At 36.8% G+C, this 19,841-nt stretch overlaps 1 protein-coding gene across 1 annotated transcript in view; it reads left to right on the top strand.

The window, feature by feature from the left end:
- The window catches only part of TGFBI (transforming growth factor beta induced), a 42,957-nt gene extending 27,930 nt beyond the window's left edge, over positions 1 to 15,027 (top strand). Inside the window, exons 10-17 of the mRNA XM_039334855.1 lie at positions 733 to 869; positions 1,506 to 1,642; positions 4,000 to 4,130; positions 6,547 to 6,671; positions 8,117 to 8,219; positions 10,160 to 10,239; positions 11,500 to 11,524; positions 13,618 to 15,027. Coding sequence (XP_039190789.1) covers positions 733 to 869; positions 1,506 to 1,642; positions 4,000 to 4,130; positions 6,547 to 6,671; positions 8,117 to 8,219; positions 10,160 to 10,239; positions 11,500 to 11,524; positions 13,618 to 13,658 — 779 coding nt within the window. The 3' untranslated portion in view covers positions 13,659 to 15,027. The remainder of the gene's footprint in view (positions 1 to 732; positions 870 to 1,505; positions 1,643 to 3,999; positions 4,131 to 6,546; positions 6,672 to 8,116; positions 8,220 to 10,159; positions 10,240 to 11,499; positions 11,525 to 13,617) is intronic.
- Positions 15,028 to 19,841: the final 4,814 nt, after the last annotated feature.

Here is a 19,841-nt window from a genome sequence, read left to right as displayed (position 1 = left end):
TCCTCAGCATATAATTATATCATATCAGTGGGGTTTAGTGCATGCCAGTAAACGCTTGCAGATGGAATGGATATGTTCTAAGCTATTGGCATAAACTCTGACCAAATTGTGTAGCATAAAAGTACTAAAAGTAAGCAATAAATAAAATAAATTGGCTGGGAGATTGGAGAATATCAGTTCAACATATCTGGAGGCCTTCACAATGGAAAGACTGATCTGTGAAGTCCCCCATGTATTTGGGTTTTCATACTACCATCATCATGCTCGCCAAAACTCAGAGTGATTTTTTTTAAGAATATTTACTTGGTAACAATATAGGAGGAACTGAAATTGGGTGGAGAGGAGTAAATAGAAAATTGTGAGATTTCTGTTGTGAATAGTCTGAAAAATGCAATGTTGTTCATTGCTTAGAATATCTCAGAAAAGGAGAGAGAGAGAAAGATGGAGGAAATGCTGATGTTGTTTCTATGACCTATTCCTGCAGAGGCATCCACAGGGTTGGTCAAAATGACGAAAGCACTATTGCAATGTCACAATATATGCCCTTTGGTATGTGTGTGCAAAGTCACAATGCATGTGCACAAGGGCAGAGCTTGCATTGTAGCACTGCTTTTAAAATTTGCCTCCTTTGTTATCTCCTAGGGATGCTTCTGTCTGAATGTATTTTAAAATGAAAGTAATTGACTTTCTGCTGATCTGAATACATGAATAATGGTGTTTTTTTTTCTGCAGATCACAGTCCTTCAGCAAACAGAAATTTGCTTCAAAATCATATAATTAAAGAGCAGCTTTCTTCTAAATACCTTTTCCATGGACAGAAGCTAGAAACTTTGGGTGGCAAAGAACTGAGAGTATTTGTATACCGCAATGTATGTTTCTCTTTAATAATTACTGCTAGTTTGATATTTAAGTCATAATATCTTATGATAGTTTGTAAACATATACAGTAGCCAACTAAGATATCACTATTATGTTTCATGCTATAGTATGCCTACAGGCTGCAGATTACAGCTTTCCCCCAGGTCTATCTTCTCAATAGTTCTTTAAGATTTTCTTTACAAAAAATCTAAGGATTTTGTAGCCGAGCAAGGATTTGGATATCAACTTTTCTATTCCACCTCCAATAATTTATCTGTTGTAGAAGACATATTCTGTTCCTGATTAGAGCAACTTGTTTTGGTCTTTCTTTTTCACTGGAAAACCTTTTCAAACAATGTAGAATTGTTCAGCGGAATGCAACTGGGAGACAAAATAGATTTCCCTTTGTATTGTTTCTCACGTCGCCATTTTCTTCTAGAAGTTTGTGGCTTCTTCACAGCATATTTTGAAAGCCCATAGGGAAGTGCAAGTACAGCGGGGGGGGTGTGATATTTATCTCCATGTATTCATGTGATTTAGATAAGTAATGGGGAGGGGTGGCGCAGTTGTGTTTGGTCCTGATTTGGGACCAAACAAAGTAAAACATCGCAAATTCCAAATGTGTTATGACGCAATCCCTCTTGTAGAATCTCTGCATAGAAAATGCCTGCATTGCTGCTCACGACAAGAGAGGAAGATTTGGTACCTTGTTTGCTATGGACAAGATGCTAAGCCCCCCTATGGGGACTGTTATGGATGTGCTCAAAGCAGATGATCGGTTCAGGTAATGGTTTTACTTCTTACTAATATTGTACAAGCAGTAGAGTAGGAAAAATCCTTTTGCTTTCATAAGGATTGTTTGGAGAAGCTAATTGTTTCCATATTTTAAAACATAGACTTCTGTTTTAAATATAGGTAGTCCTCGACTTAACAACAGTCAATTTAGTGATCATTCAAAAGTACCACAGCACTGGAAAAAGTGACTTCATGACCATTTTCCACACTTGATGACTGTTGCGGCATCCCCATGGTCACGTGATCAAAATCCAGACACGTGGCAACTGACTCATATGTATGACAAATACAGAGTCCCAGGGCCACGTGATCACCTTTTGCAACCTTCTAACAAGCAAAGTCAATAGGGAAGCCAGATTCATTTTACAACCATGTTACTAATTTAACAGCTGCAGTGATTTGCTTAACAAATGTGGCAAGAAAGGTCGTAAAATGGGGCAAAATTCATTCAATAAATGTCTCACTTAGCAATAGAAATTTGGGCTCAATTATGGTCGTAAGTTAAGGACTACCTGTATTTGTTCCTCTTACATATTAAAAAAAAAAAAATAAGCAGGCCACATAAGTTATTTTTAACTGTGTAAGATTACAGGCTCACCTGATTCATTGTTGTCTCTATTGACTGGTAGCGATGCTCCAAAGTTTCTGAGAGGAATCAGTTTCATCTCTTCTAATGCACTTAATGAAGTCCTACATGACATTTGTTGTCTTAAAACATTGGCACATTCTTATAACCAAAAGTTGTAATCCTTCTCTATTTGAGGATGGATATTTGCAGAAAGATAACAGTAAGCTTACCAAACCTATTGCTACCTGTTAAACTTGCATACAAGGCTGTGTCCTATGACAGCAAAGGAAAATAAGATATCTGTGTATGGTTCCTACATCTTCCTATGGCTCACTTCTTCAAACTGATTAACACAAAGAAGCTTTGACCCTTGAGTTAGCTTTCACAAGTGTGTGTGCAAGGGAGGGAAACATCTGGATAGAAATATGAAAAATACTATAACTCCCCCCTCCCTTTCTCCCTGTTGTGCTATCAGCTGTCCATAGACCTACGCTAAGGGAAGATCCATAGAAGATGGGCTTCTTAGGGGTTCCTTTTTTTGCTTTTTTTAAACTTTGCTTTGTAAAATATTGGTTTTGTTTGGTTTGGTTTTTCAGATTTACATTCAGCCTTAAAAAAACCTATTTTCACAGTGTTTAGACAGGAAGTCAACCAGTGACATCTTTGCAAGCAGTCAAGAAGTCAAGAGAGTGGTCACAACCACATGGTCTAAGACCCATCATTTTTTTATATATATATCAACATACATAAAAAAGACAGAACTTTGATGTATATATATATATTTTCAGACAGACCGGTCTGATTGATTACACCTTGACATTTTTTAACTGCTATACTGCAATTATACTTTTTACAATCTCTTTTGCCTTGCAGCCCCCCAGCTAGGGGCGTTAAGCAGGCTCAAGTCGCAACTATGAAACATTTACAAATCCAAATCCATATATATATATATATATATATATGTAGTCTTTGGTTATTTGGGTTTTCTCCCGCGTAAAATTGGAAGTGTCTTGGCGACGTTTTGACAAAGTCCCATTCATCATCTTCAGGCTGGTGTTTTCGGCTTCGTGCTTCTAGGAGCACGAAGCCAAAAACACCAGCCTAAAGATGACAAATGGGACTTTGTTGAAACGTCGCCAAGACACTTCCAATTTTACGTGGGAGAAAACCCGAATAACCAAAGACCTACATACAAACATCTGCGAAAACTTCAGAAAACAAATATATCTATATCTATCTATCTATCTATCTATCTATCTATCTATCTATCTATCTATCTATCTACACACATACACACACACATACACATACACACACGTGTGTGTGTGTGTGTGTGTGTGTGTGTGTGTTTTCTGAGGTTTTCAAATATATTTGAAACCTTATGCAGACTTCCCTGGAGTTAACCAAGAATGCTCATTGAATCCTTTTTGAATCTCTGACACTTCCAGCAAATTTGCCAGATAGGCCACTTAGATGCTTTTGTTCTAGCAGTTTGTGAACTGAAAAAGTAAAAGTCTCTGTAAATCAGGATTCTCAAAAAATAAAACAACCAATCTGCAGGGAAGTCTTAGCTTGAAGGTCATTGTTAATTCTCCTTAAGCACTTTGCTCCAGTTCAACAATTTATTATAGGTATGTGAACTCTGACAATAAAATGAATGAAGAAAAATTCAAGTAGCAATTGGGGCTACTGCATTGTAGCTGTGATATTTTCTACTGCCTTTGGAAACTTATAATTCTTAACCAAGGATTTCTGTTCATTTGTGATTTTTTTTACAGTACCCTAGTGGCTGCCATCCAATCTGCAGGCCTAACTGAAACACTGAATAGGCCAAGATCCTTCACAGTGTTTGCACCGACAAATGAAGCTTTTCAAGCCATGCCTCAGAGGGAGCTGAACAGACTTATGGGTAACTTCCAAGTTCTTATTGAGCAATTATATTTATACTACCTATTCTTAGCCTTCCAGTAAACTTCCAATATTTGATTTTGTTTCAGCCTCAAAAATGCGTAGCTTCTATTTGATATACTAGTAAAAAAATAGTGTTCAGAAATATTATTAGACTAAAACATGGACTGAGGCTTTTACAAGTTAAGGTACTCTATTACTCTTTGTTGCATTAGTATTTATTTAAAATTCTAAAATCTGATGTATTTTTCCTTCTTCTTTTAAGAATAGAGTGCACTATCTAACTCAACTAAAGTTATATTTTTACTATTACTCATGAATATATCTAGTAACGTTTTCCTGCAACAGAGCCAGATCCATTAATAGAATTGATTCACCTACTGAAGCATAGACTATATGTGCATATAGCTGATTGTGAAGTCATCTTAAATTCCAGTCACTATTCATATATTTTCTAGCAACAATAATATGATCAAAAACATATAAGTTCATTATAGTAACATACATATTAGCTGAAATGGTCACTTGAAAATAATCAATATGAAGCCATATTAGGAAATGACATATGAATATTTCAGTCATTTTTTGTGCAAATAATGAACATTCAGGCTGGTGCAGTGAAATCTAATTACGGCTTTGAAGTAATATTAATTTAAATTGTATTTATTGAAACTAGTTTTGAGACATCGTAGTAAAGCAGACATCTACTTATGAGTGCTGACTATCCCTTATAAGTTCTTACAGCAGAATTCTGCACATTTGTTCTATTGTTTAAAAATACTTTATAATTGATTTGTAGCTACTATAAGCAGTTGCGATGCTGAAACATCCCAGAACAGTCAAAATGTTCTTGTGTTTTCTAAGCAAATGTTTAGTTTACTCTTTCTGAAAGTGATTAGTCATAGATAGGAAAATACAGAAAACAGACTTATGTAAGAGGAGGAAAAGTAACAGTGACCGTTTGAAGTAATAACGGCACTGAAAAAAGTGACTTATGATATTTTTCACACTCACTACCATTGCAACATCCCCCGTTATCACATGATCAAAATTCAGATGCTTGGCAACTGACTCATATTTATGACGGTTGCAGTGTCCCAAGGCCATGTCTTCACGCTTTGCGACCTTCTGACAAGCAAAGTCAACGTGGGAAGCCAGAGTCACTTGACAACCAGTTTATATCTTAACAATTGCAGTGATTCACTTAACAACTGTGGCAAGAAAGGTTGTAAAATAGGGCAAATTTCACTTAACAACTGTCTCACCTAGCAACAGAAATTTTGGACTCAATTGCGATTGTGAGGATTACCTATATAATTCTAGATAAGAGCAGTGATCAAATTAACTGTACATTCAATTAGACTTCATTCTCAGCTGTGGACAGCAAAGTTCTGTGAAACAAGACTTGCAGATTTCTGATTGTCCATGTGGTACTTTGAGTGGAGCTGGGGCCATTGGATTTTGATTGGCTTGTATGGCTGAATCAAACAATCTGGTAATCATAACTAAACATATTAGCAATGTAAATGTGATATAGATGGTTTTGTAAAATAACTACCTCTTATTACTTCTGTACCTCAAGATCTCAACATTTTATCTTCAGGAAAGCTAAACCATCATTATCTTCCTCAAATTCACAATGTCCAGATAATTCAGTAATTATACATTTTCAATCATTACTTCTGAGCCCAACATTTTGCCAGAGATCAAAGATGAATACTGCTCTTTCATGCTAAATATCGTTCCATGTCTACCAGTCTTTGGGTCAGGGGAAATGAATTATATATTTTTTAGACTTTATCAGCTTCTATTTGAGATTCAGTTTTACCTTAAAAAAAAAAAAGTGGTTGCTCTCAATCTTCCAGCTGTTTTTGGCCATATTTAGAAACTTTTGCCAGAAAGCTATTTTATACACTCTTTTATTTAAGAAATATGGAAGGAACAGGAAATAGCAGCTGGTTATGTCAATGTGACAGAAACAAAATGGCAAGGCAGGTGTTTCGCCAAGCCAGCATTTGATCTAAAAAGAGACCACCATTTGGCCTCTTTTATAGGTTTCCCCAAATTCAAGTCTTTTTGTACTTTTTGCAGCTAACCTGAAGAAATGTGTTTCTTTCTGTTTGGGGCACTGTATCCCTCCTGCTGTTGCACAAACTGCTCCAGCTGCAGTGTGAAACAGTTTATTAGGCTGAAGGAGTTGCTATGATTGTCTAGGGGAATCTTGATAGGAGTACTAGACGAGGAAACAGCTGCTTAGTTTAATGTAAAGGGAACAGTTTTCATATTTTTCTTTCTCCTGATGTACCCTGCCAGCAGGACATTGTGGGTTTTTTTTCCTTAGTTACCATGGAACATGGGAAATAAGCTATAACCCTGAAATATTATTGGTCTCCTCTTCCCTTCCTTTCCTGTCCTAGGTAATGCAAAACAACTTGCCAACATCCTGAAGTACCACATTGGGGATGAAATTTTAGTGAGTGGAGCAGTTGGCACTGTTATAAGAATCAAGTCTCTGCAGGGTGATAAACTGGAAGTCAGCTCTGTAAGTTTACGGTCTCTCCCTCCCTTTTTTTAAAAAAAGATTTTTTTATGGTAGCTCAATCTGCCCTAATGCAGTTTGAAGAACAGCTACTAAATTTATATCACTTTTAATTTTTTTTTAAAAAAAAGGCCATCAGGATTTAGCAGATTGGAGGTTGCCAGATGGAGCCTCAGGAAATAAAACTATTAAAGTCTAATGTTGGGGGAAAATCTGTTTTCTTTCCCAGTGAACGTTGTCTTTATTATTGAAGATTAGCCTTGATTTTCCCTTCCACTGTTCTCAGTTTTCCTGTCATGTAGTCTCAAAGCAAGTCCTGCTGGCTGGTTGGGAATGACAACTATTTTTTATATGTTACTTAACAAGGTTTAGACAAAATTTTATTTGTGTGTTACGGAGAATGGCACTAAAATGAGATTCTCCCACATAGTTTCAGATAATTGAGTTTTAGTGCTACTAATCTAAAGACCTTAAACAGCTCTGTACTTTTTAATGTTTTTGTAAATTCTGTGTTTGAGAAAGAGTAGTTCAACAATAAAAACCTTTCCTGAAAGCACATCAAGATATAGTGTTACTTGAAAATTTAATTAGATAATCACACTAACCAGAAACAGAGGCTAGGAAGCCAGAATCTGCCTTACAGAGAAAGACCAATGAGTTATGGCTGGCATGTACCACAGCCCAATCAATGTGTGTGTGTGCGTGTGTGCAGGCACACTATACAAACACTAATTATTCCATTTCTCACTTCAGGCGAGGGCTTCAGAATGGGTTTATACTGGTGTGACAAAGCAGAACTTTTCTTGAGACAGTATTATTACTGTATTTTACCTCACCTTTCCCTTTAGAGCTCAAGGCAAAATCAGTGATATTTTTCCTCTCATTTTCTTAAGTTAGGCTAAGAGATTGTGACTGAGAGGTCCTTGGTGTTCTCTGACTTGGTTGTTTTCTTGCAGACATTTCATTACCCAAACTAGGTAACATCACCAGTACACTGACAGGTACAGTAGATTGGGTAATGAAACATCTGCTAGGAAACAACGAAGCTCAAAGAGCACCAAAGACCCCCTCATTTCAACCCGGAGCTACAAATATTCTCCTCTGTTGGTAGATTGTGATTTGTCCAGAATCACCCAAAGAGCTCTGTCACTGAATGCCTCTTTCCGGCCAAGTTTCCATAGCCCCACCCAGCATCTGTGCAAAGAAAAACATGTATATCACCGACACTGTACTTCTTTGAAACATAGCCTGCTCCAGCTTTTATTTGTAAGACTAAAATACCTGAAACCAGTCAATAGCATAAGCAAACTTATTTTTTTTTAAAAAAACTGCCTATATGAATATTAGAATTTTTCTTATATATTATATTAGATTTTTGTAAATCTGTCATCTGTCATCTCAATTCTTCATACTTTTTTGACCATTTATCTCTACTTTTTCTGCTTCAGAGAAACCACATAATAAACGTCAACAAGATGCCTGTTGCCGAAGCTGATATTATGGCCACCAATGGCGTGATTTATGCAGTAAATAGTATCTTACAATCCCCAGGTAGGCCAGCTTGAGTTCAAGCGTAACATATTTTGCCCTAGATTTGCTTCTCTTTCCTAGGTAGTTAAAGTCACGCAATTATTACGAAACACCAGTGAATTCCTATGCAGAAAGGAAGTTCATTTCCTGCACAGAAGGAAACAAGCAGGTGATCCTCATCTTCCAGAGAAACATTAGCACTTCTGTTTTTTTTTTTAAAAGTCATGCAAACAAAGCATATGCATTTTAAAGTGTGTGCTGGCTTTCTCAGAGCAAGATAACAAATAACTTCTTGGTGCTTTGGGAGGAAAAAAGGGAAAAGCGGGTTCATAAAATATGGTGAATCATTTCCTCTGACAACAATTGTACATTCTTCCATGGATGCGCAGAGGTATTCTCCAGGTCAGTACTGGATGAGGATGCCTACTTTTTTGTATTGGTCTCTGTGGAGGGTGGATATGGTGGAATGTGGACAGGTTCTATCTGCTTCTTGGAATCTCTTTCATGTGGATCAGAAGAACATATTTAGGAGGGAAAAAATGATTCTACATATAGTTCAGAAATCATTTACTTTTTCCATTCAACATTTGGCACTGGCAAAAGTAAAATATGCCAAAATCAGACTGCCAATTCACAATAACATCCTTACACGTGGAATTCTGTCTCTGCTGTCACACATTGAGTGGTAAGATTGAGACTAGTATAAGGCTTTCAAACTTTAAGAAGCTCATGAGCCCAGAATCCCACACAGAAGTTGCTCAGAGGCTACATCCATGGTTTTTCAAAAAGCACAATTAAGTATAGGGGAACTTTTTCTTAACCCCAATGAACTGCAAAATAACAGCTGAAGAGTGCTCTAAAACTATTTGAATGGAACTATGATCACAGGATGTACACAAAAGTTTACAAGCAAGCAAGTAATTTGCTCTAGTTGGTTACACCACATCATCTGCATCCATTCCTGTAACCTTATTTGGAACAAAGAATCTTGCCAGACAGAAATTAGTTGATTAGAAAAAAAAAGAGAGCAGGAACTTTTACACAAAGCAATTCCACGCAGCTTATCAGTGATTTTCCTCCCACCCAAAGCCTTTTTATACACTTTATCTGTTTTCATAATGGCTTTTAGCAAACTCTCTCTTGAAAGCTCTCTGCTTGACTTGTAGCTTATTCTATTTGGATCTAATATTGCTTTAGTTATGTACCTCTGCTGATTTGTGGGTCCTGTACATGTTTGATGGAGGAGAGGGGCAACAAAAAGATCAGGGCTTAACTTCTAAATAATATCATTTGCTATTCAAACTTTGTGACAATCCCTTTTCCTGCTCTCAAAACTGCCAGCACCTTTTGAAACTCTTTCAAGCTGGAGAGTACAGCTGCAAACCTTTCATTTTGTTGAAAAGGTAGACTAAAAAATCCAGATTCTTGAACAGAGCGATCATATTTATGTTCACTAATGAAAATCAACTCTATGATATTAGGATTACAACTTTCTGCAGCCAGCAGGCTGACACTAAAGGAATTGTAGCTTCCTCTGAAGGATAGGCATCAGGTTAGGAAATAGTTATCTGCCTTTTCTATCTGTCCCAAATCAGCAGGATACATCTGGATAAGACTTCCAGCTGAAACCCTGGGAACAAGTTGTTATTATGGTAGGCCTTGCTGAGTGGATTAGTGACTGACTCAGAAATACTATTAAAAGGCGGACATCAGGGCGCAGCTATTATGTAATCTGTAATCTATTATGGACAATTTGGGCGTTTGCTTACCCTGATCCAGCCGCACTGTTGAAAATTTTGTGCCTGGATTCCATTAATTTTATTGTAAAAATATGTATAGGTCCACATTGCACATTGCACAAATTCCAAATAAAATGTTAAAATAAAATAAAACAGAGTTTTGATCTGTGAATTAGAGAATAGTTTTTCTTCACTAAATATATTTGAATCTTATCTCTTCAGCTTCTAGGCATAATGAAAGAAGTGATCAACCTGAAGATCCTTCTCTGGAAATCTTCAAGCACGCTTCTGCGTTATCCAAGGTACATATAATGCTTAAATCATCATATAGCCATTTTTATAAAATTGTCATTTGATTTATGGTTAATTGATCAACGCATATTTTTTCAATAAAACCAATAAATGCAATTCCCTCATCTGTGTGTTCACACATTCACTCATCCACATACCCACACAAACATATGCATTTTGAAGGAATCAGAGACAGTTATGCAAAATCCAGATAAAGTTTTAATCTTTCTGCACACAGAAAATTAGGCCGGAAAGGATTGCCTGAACAGGCTCAACATTTATAATCACAACAAGATTATTTATTTATTTATTTATTCCCCCCCCCCTTATTATTTTTCTTCAACATACAGTATCTAAATGCTCCTGCCTCCTTTTGTTTTCCCCACCACAACAACCCTGTAAAGTAGGCTGAGCTGAGAGGAAGTGATTGGCCTTAAGTCATCCAATCATCTTTCATGCTTAAGATATAGCCTGGTACCTATCTGTTTTAGTCTTTATCTACAATCTCACACTTGTAAGTGAACTGCTTCCTTAGATCAGAATGTTACTTTAGCTGTTGAGGTAACCATCCAGCCCATTCGTCTCTTTTGCTAGATTTATATCTCGCTTTTCACAGGCTACATAACGCTTTCTCCTCCTGTCTTCCCCATGACAAACCTGAGATGTGAGTTGGGCTGAGAGAGATAGCTTCTATTTCCCCCCCCCCCCCGCGGCAACATTGGAGGGCTGAGGCAGAGAGGAAGGATTTCTGCCGAGTCAAGCTTTTGTAGTGCCCAACTCTTCCTTGGGCAATCAGATTGACCGGGCCACTTTCTGCCCTCCAGGAGCCAGATAAGCCAAATTCTTCCAGAGAGCTTTGTTACTTGAAGAATATTACAGGAACTGGTTTTAGAGATAGCCTGTAATGCTTTTAATTGCTTTATTATATACTGATTACGAACTGTGCCATGGAGGTTTTATGTTAGTACACTTCTGAGAATTGCTGGATTATAGCAGGCTAAAATTTCAATTAAATATTTTCCAACCCTACTTTCAAGGGCTACGGAGCCTATGATCCAAAATATCCCCCTGGATGCTCTGTTCTTCTGCAAGGCTTCTTTTCCATTGGAACCTCTGTGTAGCTCAGAGCTAACAGTCTAAAATTGCTTTGGAGTTGAGTGAAGGGTAAAGGAAGAAATGATGTCTTTGAAAGGCACCCAGATTCCACCTGACATTCTGTGGGTTTGGATCACTTTTTTCTCACTGATGTTTTTCTCTTTTGTTCCTGACAGATTTCGCTAAGGGATGCTCGGCTTGGTACGTGACATATTCTGGCTTCTTTAAATGTACCTTTATAATATGAGATAAGATTATGGACTTTCTACTTGGAAATACAAGCACAGGTATCCCCAGAGGAAGGCGAATGGAAAAAAAAACCCTCGCTATGTTTTTGAAGTGAAAAAATAAAATAAAACAAAAACATATGGATATAATGGGGGTCAACACACATTTTATCATTTTTTAAAATAATCACAGTTTGTACTAAAGTAATTTGTACAATCACCTATACTTATAGGCATTCTAACTATCATTAAGCCAGAATGTTTCTAAAAAATGAGTGGAATGGGTCTTAGCTCACAAGCCTCTGAGAAACACCATGTTAGGTTGCTATCTCTGCAACAGCATAAATCCTTTTGTACATCATCAGGGCACTCACTGAACCCTCATTAGATTGAGATACACAATAATTTCTAAGACATATTGGTAAATTGTAGCCCAAAGTTCAGCTGTATTTATAAAGTGTATATAGGAAGGAAGGGCCACTGATTGATACGACTTTATATTTCAGTTTATAAGTTGATGGAAAATAAGATAATGAATGGTGCCTAAGCAAAATAATAACTCTATCAGAGCTAAATGGTCTCAAATTCATGTGCTAGGAAACATAAGTAAGAGGGTACTATTTTACCCAACTTATGATCTTGCCAGAGGCATTCACCTGTCCATTGTGAAGATAGAAGCTGAGCTAAATACACCTTCAGTCTGGTTCAACATGGATCTTCTTTATAGTCTTGCATAATCTTTGCACACAAAGGATACACACATATCCTTTGGTGCAGTCAGCAAGAAGTGAAATTGTTAAGACTCTCTACATGAGCTTGTGTTATGTAGTTTTGCTTTAAGGAGCCAATATACTATTAATTCTCTTTTTTGTCAAATACAATTTGGCAAATATGGTCATGGGAAGATGAGGCAAAGATCTGTCATGATTACATCACACTGGCATGAATATCTGAGCCAACTTGCAAATGATTGTAGTGTGCCAAGCCAGCAGATATGCAGTAGAGTGTATTACCCAAGTTTCAAAATAGTTGACATAATTTATAAAAATAGACTTGTTTATGGGTTTAAGTATTATTTTCTCTCTCTCACCTCCACCGATTAGCTCAACGTTGCATCACCTGACAGGTTTTCATCCATTGCTATTTCCAAAATCCTGCTGTGATTAGTTAGACAGCATCTGATGAAAGAATAAAAGGATTCCCAGTAAAATTTGAATCCATGATCTTCAGTGAAAGAATGAAAATGACTGCCTCAGGCAGAATATCATATCTATAAATTAATTGCCTATATGAATCATTAGTCTTAATCTTCATTGTCATTCAGTGATGAGATTCTCCCTATCCACACTCTTATCAAATTTGTTTCTTTTGTCTGCCAGAACCTAAGAGTAAACTTGATTTAGTGATGCTCCTGAACGAAAGGGTAGAATTGTTCAATGGCAAAATGGATTATGTTTCTTCAGATTATGGCTATTTGACACCTTTCTTAAACTATTATTTGGAAGAGTTTAGCAGTCTTCAGTCTCCTCAAAATTCTGTTAAATCAGAAAACACAATACAACCATAAAATGATATTAGCTAAGCTAATATAGTGCTCTTCTTAAAACACTCTCTGCCTTTCTCTCTCTCTCTCTCTCCCTCCCTCTCTCCCTCCCTCCCTCCCTCCCTCCCTCCCCCCCCCTCTCTCTCTCTCTCTCTCTCTCTTACACAAACACGCACACACACAATGTCTTCCCCCTGCCTGCAAGGACACAGAAAATGGATTGGACAGCAGCCTTCCCTTTTCACTCAGATTTTGTTTATCAGGCTGTTGTCTAGGCTTAGGGCAATTCCTCTTCTCTCCCTCAAAGTTATCCTCATAGCCCATTACATGCTCTTAACAACATAGTCTATGGTTAGAGAATTATGGGAGTTCTGGTCTATTGTATCTGGAGTATCAATTTGGCTGAAAAAGAGGCAATACCTGAATACTGATTTTAATTTTAGTGCAAATTTCTGTGCACAGATCAAATAACATGACTTGTGTTTTAAAGCTGGTTCTGTTTATTTTCTTTTTTTCTTTTTCAGCTCCTGTGTATTCCAGATTGTTAGCCAGGATGAAACAGTAAAGTGACAGCAAATCTACAGGTCAAGCACAATCAAGGATTCTGTTGATTTTTAGTGTGGAAAGCAAAGCCTAAATTTAAACAGAACCAAACACCATCATGTAGGTGGAATTTATCTTAATACAGAGGTTATCTTCTTTTTGAAGTAAAATAAAAAGAAAAGAAAAGAAAAGCCATATTGCCAGACACAGCCAGATACACCCATCACTTAATAAGGTTACTTTGTCCTGAATAGTAGCTGATAATTTAGGGAACATCTATTCCAAAATTATTTAGGTCAGATGAGCTTAAGCAAAAAAACCCCCAATCCTCTAGTATTTGTAGGTGCTATCAAGAAGAGAACTGGGTGTCATATGCTAAGCTCACCCATTAAACTGTTTTGCCCAATGCCTTCTACTTCACTGGACAAAAATTGTCCTCATTCTCAAAGGAACAGCTTTCCTGCATCTTCTGATGGAACTTCTTAGCTAGTGTCAGTGCCTTACATCTTATGTATATAACCCTGCTCTGTTCCAGTGAATAGTTTCTTCCATAAATTATTTTTTTCAGTGGGTTCTATGATTTATTTGGACTTTAGCTGCAGAAAATGAAGACATTGAGCACTCTTAATCTAAATAATCCTCAGGTTGGCTTCCATTTTGTTTTTCTATATTCTGTCTTGCAAACCCTTAAACTATACTTTCATATTCATTTCTAAAACAATAGCTAGAGCTCAAAAGCCTAAACTATTTTTATGTTCTCAAGTCCAATGGGATGAATGGTCAATTTTTTGTAAGGTTCTAACAATAGGATTTTGCTTCTATATAGTTTTGTCAAGGAATATGTTTGGATAGAATCAGAGAGCCATTCATGTACATATACTGTATACTGGCAGAATCATTAGTTTTTCTTTACATATTAGGAATCTTTGAATTGTAATGCTCTTTTTAAAATTGCACTCTTTTTTAAAAAAAAATACTGTAGAATAAACTCTGGATTTAAGAAATCTATCTCTATTTCTGATTTGAGGCTCACAATCCACACATCCCTACAATTTGACCTTTCTCCTAGGTGCCTGGAGAGGGGAGGGGAGGCAAGAGGGGAAAATGACAGACCATGCATTATGACATGATGATACACAACTCAGCCGTTTCATCTTACTTGTCTTACACACATTTGATAACAGTTTTGCCATTGACTGTGGTAGAGGATGCCAATTGCCTCTTTTGTGCATTTCAAGGGATCGTATGACTTTTCAGCTCTAGATATATTTTGAAAATGAAGCCTGAAACTTCGTGATGATAATCATATCCTTCTCTTCTCAACTGCAATAACTTGGAATTAGATTTGTATATACATATTTTAAGCCAAGTAAAATTGAATTTTGTCAATTGAATGTGGCTCTGTAAGTGACAATCCAAGACTGGGTTTCTTTCTGCTCTCTCATTGTGTGCCATCTCCAGATCTGGATTAAAAAGAAAAAAAACCTTTTTAAAGTTTATAATTCAAAAGGCTTTTGCAATGTCATAGGGGCTGTTGTCAAAAGCCACTTGAGCAGGTACAAGGTATTGCATATGCAGACGTGAGCTTTCTGAAAGATGATGTGATATCTTATATGGTAATCATAAGCAAGTACTTTAGCAAGAATCTGAGATTTTGAACTTCTTCCCTGTGCTTTGAAAATCTTCCATGCAATTCCGGATTTCAACTTTTTTTTTTTAAAACTTCATTGTTGATATTAGGGAATTTTTAGTGCTCTCTGAGCTTGGTTGTTTGCTTGCAGACAACCAAGTAACATAATCAGTGCAAGCAAAACAACTGAGCTCAGAGATCACCAAGGACTCCAAAGTTCAGCTCTGAGCTACATATTCTCTATTACAATTAGGAACTTTGCATGATGCAAGCCACAATTTGATCAGTGCTGCTGATTAGTTTTAGTTTACACATATGGTTCTAACTTTAATACCCTTTGTTCTTTCCACATGTGAAAATACACCCTCACATTAAAAAAAGGAAGTTCTCCCTCATAAAAAACTTTGAGTAAACAATCAATTTGTAATATACTTTGAGTATCAACTTAAATAGATGGATAATTTAAAGTTTTTTTCAAGTCAAATTTGAACTTTGGACACAGCCATGTAATTTTCTTGGCAGTGTGGAAGTGGTTGGTTGTATGCTTCATAATTATGGCAAATGATTCCAGCATGTTTGGGACTTTGAGGACGTAAAGATTTTTAACTTAAGAGGTATGTGCCAGCCCCCTTTATCTTTATAATAATCAAGCTACCGCCATTTCTTTCTTCCCCAAATCATCAGGGAAACCTTGACCCAAGTAAAAGAAATTGAATTCATACTTTTGGAAATTTTGACCCACAGAAGTCATGTTCACCTGTAGACAAATTCAAGCAAATGAATTCACATGTGAAAACTAGGAAAATATTGGTTGGTGAGGGGGTGAGGCTCCACATATAGACTTCACACTCTTCATTTTTGTGTATTGATATATTTAGAATAAGGGGAAAACATCTGTGGATTCTACAGTTATTGTTTAACTCCAAGTTCCCGCCTCTCTAATAACTGGCTGGCCTCTTTGAAGTTGATATAGAATTCAAAGAAATCTAGATAATTATACATTCCCTACTTTTGGGGAAAAGCTTTGGAATTATAGCATGGAATAAAATTATTAGTTGGTCAAATAATTTCATTAGTTTCACAATTCTATCAGAAGGAGCTCAAGGCTTCTCCCTTATAGTAGACTAACAACAACTTTATGATAAGAATCAGACTGAAAAATACTAATCATACTGGACAAATTTTCTCAAAATAAATACCAGAGGCCCCATTTTTATTTGTAGGTAGCCTTGCCCAATATTTCTGTAAATTTCAGTATCTCTTCTAATACTGGGCCTGAAATAGTTTGTTGGGTTTTTTAACCTTTTTAAGGCAATGACATTATTGTGTTGCTAAATGTGAATACTGTCCTCCTAAGCCTTGTCCAACCTGCCCCATCAACTCCATTGGAATGGGAATGGATCATTTCTCGGGACAATCATTTTCTCACCTAATATAGAAGGCTCAGGGATGACTCATTTCTTTCTTTATTTATTATTTATTCTTTATAGCAGTGGCATGCCAATATCCAGTGATATCCAATTGCTTTTCCTTGATTGAAAATGAACTGGCACTATCTATATGTAAAAGTGAATCCTCCATCTTCCACATGTAATTTGGGCCATGCACCAATTCCTTCTGCATCACCTGGGAAAACACTCAAACACCTATCGCCTCACCTGAAGTCTTAACGCCAGTCAATTGAAGCTAAAATGTATAGCAAAATGTATTTCATTGCAGATAAATGTAAATTGTGAAGTCTATAGCTACTTCTAGATGTTTTAATTACTTGAGCTTTCTTTCACAAAAAATAAGTGAGCTATAGACTATAATTCTTCTATGCAATCCAAGTAACAGAAACAGATGTGCAGTTAAGTAATTTAGAAAACAAATGCACAAATGGGTAAATAGACCTTTAAAGAGCCAAAGAATAACAGGATAGCAATAGCGGGTTGGGCAAGGTTATTGTCCAAAAGCAGGATTGCCAAAGTCCTTTGCTGTACAATTGGAGTGAAAAGCCTTGTTGCCTCATCCAGACTTAAGAAACCACAAAAAAATCTAGCAGGACAAAATTCAGTGCACAGCTGTTATGAAGGCAAATGGGGAATGAGAGAAGGACTTTTGAAAAAGGAACAAATATTTATATATTTGAAATAAGCCTTAAACTTTATTCTTCTACAGTATCACCTCAGAATACAATCATCTTTGTGGCTACTGATCACAAAATCATTATGCTCCTTTTCCATGTTTGCTGGGTGATTTTGGGCCAGTTACATTTTCAGCCCAATCTCCTTAGACATGGGTTGTTGTGAGGAAATGCATCAGGAAAAAGTTCTGTTTATGCTGTTTTGAGTTCATGGAAAAAGAGGCCAGGTACAAGTAGCGGAAATGGAGAAATGATTGAAATATGGCCAGTTAGGAGAACTAACAAACTCCATAACAAGGCCTGATACTAATCAATTTCCTTCCATTTCTTAACCATGAGAAGACTCAAGTGAAAAGGTGCATTGGGTCATCAAATATTTATTTCCAAAAATAAACTTGGTGAATCAATTGTCCATTCTGCCCTTTTAAGTAGAAATGATTTTGTTGCCTGGCCTGTAGGCAGTGGTGGGATTCAGCCAGGTCGCACCACTTCGGCAGAACTGGTAGCTAATTTTTTGCTGCCCAGGCCCAGAATGGACTTCCAGAAGTGGCATCCACATAGATAACTGGTTGTTCACATATTTGAATCCCACCACTGCCTGTATGGAAAGAAACTGTATTCAGTTAGCTCACCAAGTGACTTAAGTGCCAGCCAAAAGAAGCAATGTATCTTGTGGGGCAAGTTTCTGGGGACATAAGTAGGACAGTGGTTTTGCATATTTACAAACAGCTGGGTGGTCAATGTAAGAAAAGAATCTTGGACTGATCTGATTCAGCAAATTATTGTGGTAAATGCCTATATTTAACCTCTGAATCAATATTAAAAAGTGTATTATGATGTCACAAAGCAAGCTCCACTTTTTTACCTCATTCAAGAATGTAAGGAGAAGGTTTTATGCTCAACACATGTTTCTTTTTTTTTTTTTGTAAAAATTTTTATTTTCAACTTTACAATACATAACAATCTTACAAATACTTCAGATAAAAAATAAAACAAATTGATACACATCACATTCGGTCTTGCCCGCCCATTTCCCCCCAAACCGCATCCCACCTCAAACCAACTTACTTCTTTCCCTCTTTTTCTTCACTCACCCCCTCTCCTCCTTCACCTCAACCTTCCTACTTACTTCTCACCTTCTTCTCCTCCCTCTTGATGCGGTCCAGGGGAAATGCCCGAGCAGTTCCTCTCTCAAAATTAAAACATTAATATTATATACAATAAGACTATTTCTACTTTATCTGAACTACTTAAACTTTGACCCATGTACCCCCCACCCCTCCCCCCACCCCCTCCCCCCGACTTCCCAGAGCAAAATACAGGATTATGCAAACATATTAAATATAATCTATTTAAGTTTACTAATTATACAATAAACAAAATCATAAAAACCCTTAACTCTCTTCAAACTTTAACATCATAAGTTTATAAACAAAATCATTACTCATAGAATAAGTGAAACTTTGTAGTTCCATATTTCTTCTGAACATATTCTGTCCATCTTCTCCATACATTAAAATATCTCTCTTGTGAATGGTCCTTTAAATAAACAGAAATTTTAGCCATTTCTGCTAAATTAGAAACCTTAAATACCCATTCTTCTAAAGAAGGCAGAGTATCCTTCTTTCAATATTGACCCACCAGTAATCTTGTTTCATCAAACATGCAGAAAGGGGTAGTCAAGCTACAAATTGTCCCATTTTCCATATTAATGTGCAGTTTAGAAACATGATCAAATTGGGGGTGCTGTGAAGAGATGACACAATAGTGGCTGGTCTTTTTTTCTTTCAGTTGCAGTTTAATCAAAGAAACATAGATGATAGCTTAGCTATAATCTAAAGATCTGGCTTTTGTTTTTTGTCAGATAAGTTGCTACTAATCCAGAATGTAAAGTGCTGTCCTGGCATATATAATGGAGAGCTGGCTAAGAAAACGGGAGAGTCAACCTCCTCCAGTTCTGCCCACCAGGTAACAGAATCTAAGACTAAGGCTGGAATTAGTATAACTGCTTTTGGGTGTATCTATGGGTGTGCCTTCAAGTCAGTGCTGACTCATAATGACTGCCTGGACAAGTCCCTGCAGTTTTCTTGGCAAGATTTCAGAAGTGGTTTGCTCTTGCCTCTTCCTTGGGATGAGAGAGAATGACTGGCTCAAAGTCACCTAGTTGGATTTGTAGCCAGGGCAGGTCTAGTACTCACAGTCTCCTGGCATCTTAACCACTACACCAAGCTAGCTCCCTGATTAGATTGTTTCTCAATTAGTTTAAAATAAATAAGCATAGTAGTATTCTAAAAACAAATCTGTTTAATAAATTGGCACTAAGAGTTAGTGAAACCAACTGAAATCAATGAGATAGGTTAAACAGGACTATTTTAAGGTCTCTTCTTGGTTCGTGAAGAATAAGTAAGTCTGAATCCAATCCACTGAAGTGAGACAAATTTTTCACATAT

This window comes from Crotalus tigris, unplaced genomic scaffold, assembly GCF_016545835.1.
Source record: "Crotalus tigris isolate CLP2741 ecotype Arizona unplaced genomic scaffold, ASM1654583v1 scf7180000017638.2057652, whole genome shotgun sequence".
Classification (NCBI taxonomy): domain Eukaryota; kingdom Metazoa; phylum Chordata; class Lepidosauria; order Squamata; family Viperidae; genus Crotalus; species Crotalus tigris.
The sequence above is the reverse complement of the archived record's forward strand: the minus strand, read 5'-3'. Positions and strand labels throughout refer to the sequence as shown.